Source organism: Nestor notabilis, unplaced genomic scaffold, assembly GCF_000696875.1.
Source record: "Nestor notabilis isolate BGI_N333 unplaced genomic scaffold, ASM69687v1 scaffold30018, whole genome shotgun sequence".
NCBI lineage: Eukaryota > Metazoa > Chordata > Aves > Psittaciformes > Psittacidae > Nestor > Nestor notabilis.
This window is the reverse complement of record NW_009939183.1, coordinates 3,036-5,466: the sequence shown is the minus strand read 5'-3', so window position 1 is coordinate 5,466 and position 2,431 is coordinate 3,036. Positions and strand designations below refer to the sequence as shown.

General features: G+C 58.3%; 1 protein-coding gene across 1 annotated transcript in view; it reads left to right on the top strand.

Moving 5' to 3' along the window:
* The window catches only part of SLC45A3 (solute carrier family 45, member 3), a 6,805-nt gene extending 4,386 nt beyond the window's left edge, over nucleotides 1–2,419 (top strand). The window contains exon 4 of the mRNA XM_010019725.1: nucleotides 1,964–2,419. Coding sequence (XP_010018027.1) covers nucleotides 1,964–2,419 — 456 coding nt within the window. The remainder of the gene's footprint in view (nucleotides 1–1,963) is intronic.
* Nucleotides 2,420–2,431: the final 12 nt, after the last annotated feature.

Below are 2,431 nucleotides of genomic sequence, written 5' to 3'. Positions count from 1 at the left end.
ACGCTATCATTGCCCAAGGATGCTGTGGCTGCCCCATCACTGGCAGAGTTCAAGGCCAGGTTGGACAGAGCCTTGGGAGACATGGGCTAGTGTGAGGTGTCCCTGCCCATGGCAGGGGTTGGAACTGGATGATCTGAAGTCCTTTCCCACCTAAACCGTTCCACGATTCTCTGAGGTGAAGCTGTTGATTGAGGCTTCTGTGACTCCTGTGGTTGGATCCTGTTGCAAGGAGTGATTTTAAAGCAGAAGTTCTCACTAAGCTCATCCCTGTGAGTGTGGATTTAAGTCACTTGCTCTGGATTTAAATGAATTCTCCACACTAGGTATTAACCCCCCTTCAGAACTCGTAGCTGTGAAGTCCCAGCCTGGATCATTACAGAAACCAAGAAAACATGGCATGAGCCCTCAGGGCAGCTGAGCAGGCTTCTGCAGGCGTCAGTGGCAAATAGGAAGGGCTGGAAGTGGGGGGGACATCCTGGTTTGGCTCACACAATGCCCTTTCTGTGCTGCGTTTGGCGTTGCTTTGAAGTCTGATAGCAATAGCAGGCGTGGGGGGGTTAAGCTCCACACAAGATAAGTGACAGCCCTGGATTGATGCATTGGAGCGTAAAGTCATGATCCGAGGCACAATTAGAGAGCTGAAGGGCACAGTGAGCAGCTGAGCAGAGCCCAGGTAAAGCCTTTGGAGGGTGATTGCTGTTTAGTGAAGTGCTTTTCATCCGGTTTCTCTTCTGTGATTGAATCTGAAGCTGTTTGTGCCCCGGATGTGCAGCCGTGGCCTGGGGCAGCACGAGCAGAGGCTGACACACGGGGCAGGGCTGGGTGCAGCTGGGTGGGTGCCCAGGCTGCCGGCAGCTTTGGGGTGGCCTGTGACGGGGCTGGGGTGCCCACACTCCTGCCCCAGCTCCCGTTACCTCTGGCCAGGTTGGGGCAAGGCCCTCGCAGCGGGGAGGCTGCTCTCAAACGTGCTCATTTCCCCCTGTTGCTTTGTTAGTTGAACCTCCCCACGTGGAGCGTGGGTTCCGTGACCTGCCTTACCTGCTCTGCCCCACGCAGACCAGTGCTCGTGCGTAACCGCGAACACCCCAGGTTTTCTGCACCCTTTTCCCTGGCCACACACGACTGTCCAGTCTTCGTTGGTGTGAATGTGGAGGGAGAGCTCTTGGACCCAGAGGCTCTGGGCGAATACTGCTCGAGTGAGCCCTGCCCCAGAGGCCGCAGAGCTTGAGCAGAGCGGGGCAAAAGAGGAGGAGAAGAAGAAGATTCTTCTTCCTCCCACCCCCTTTTCTAGCCTGGCTGCGGAGGCTCAGGTCGGGCAGGGTCTTTCCTGAGTTCCCAGCACTGTGTCTCTTCCAGGTGTTAAGAAGTGCCCATGCATCCAGGGCTCTGTTGTCTGCCCTTTGGGCTCTTCTGCAGGAAGGGTTTGGGTTCCCAGCTCTGAACACTTCTGCTTGCTCTGGAGTGGACTCGCCGGCTTTGTGGTACACCCGCAGTGGGCTCTGGCCCTTCACCTCTGTCCTGCAGGGTCAGCTCATTCAGGATGGGGTGAGCTGTGCCTGGTGCCCAGGTTCCCTTGGCACCACTGAGGAGGTGACAGGAGGAAGGTGACCTGAGGAAGCTCAGCACAGTGTCCCCAGGCAGAGCCTGGGCTGCCTTTGGGCTCCAGCACACCCGAGGTGCCACTTGGCCACATCCGTGATGGGTCGGGGCCGCTCTGAACCCTGTGCCAGGCGGGAAGAGCAGGGCTGGCTCCTGGGGACCATCAGGATGGCTCCTGGAGCCCGTCTCACGTGCGGATCCTACCTCAGGCTCGCTGTGGGCTCTGCCCGCCTCTGACAGCCTGACCCAGCACACACAAAGCACCGCGTGGCTCTGTCTTGCACAGAGATGGGGTCCCACCTCGCTTGCTGGGCTCCACGCCACCGGCCTGCTCCTCCTCACGTGCCCTCCTTCTTTCCCTCAGGTGTTCCTGCATAAATACAAGAGCAAAGAGGAGGAAGCTGCAGCTCGCCCGGACAAGAAATCCTCTTTCTCCAAAGGGCTGCTTTCCAGCCAGAAGCTGCCTTACCAGAACGGACACGGTGGGAGCCTCTTCTCCTCCTCCTCCTCTTCCTCCCCTGCCCCAGCTGCCAGCTCAGCTCTGTGCGTCAGCTCCCCCTGCGACGTCTCCCTCAGGATGATGGTGGGAGAACCGGACCCGGTGGCTCCCGGCCGAGGGATCTGCCTGGACCTGGCTATTTTGGACAGTGCTTTCCTGCTCTCTCAGGTTGTCCCCTCCCTCTTCATGGGCTCCATCGTCCAGTTTACGCAGTCGGTGACTGCCTACATGGTGTCAGCTGCTGGTTTCGGCCTCGTAGCCATTTACTTTGCAACCAAAGTTGTCTTTGAGAAGAGTGACATGGCCAAGTCTGCGGTGTGATGTGAAGGCGCA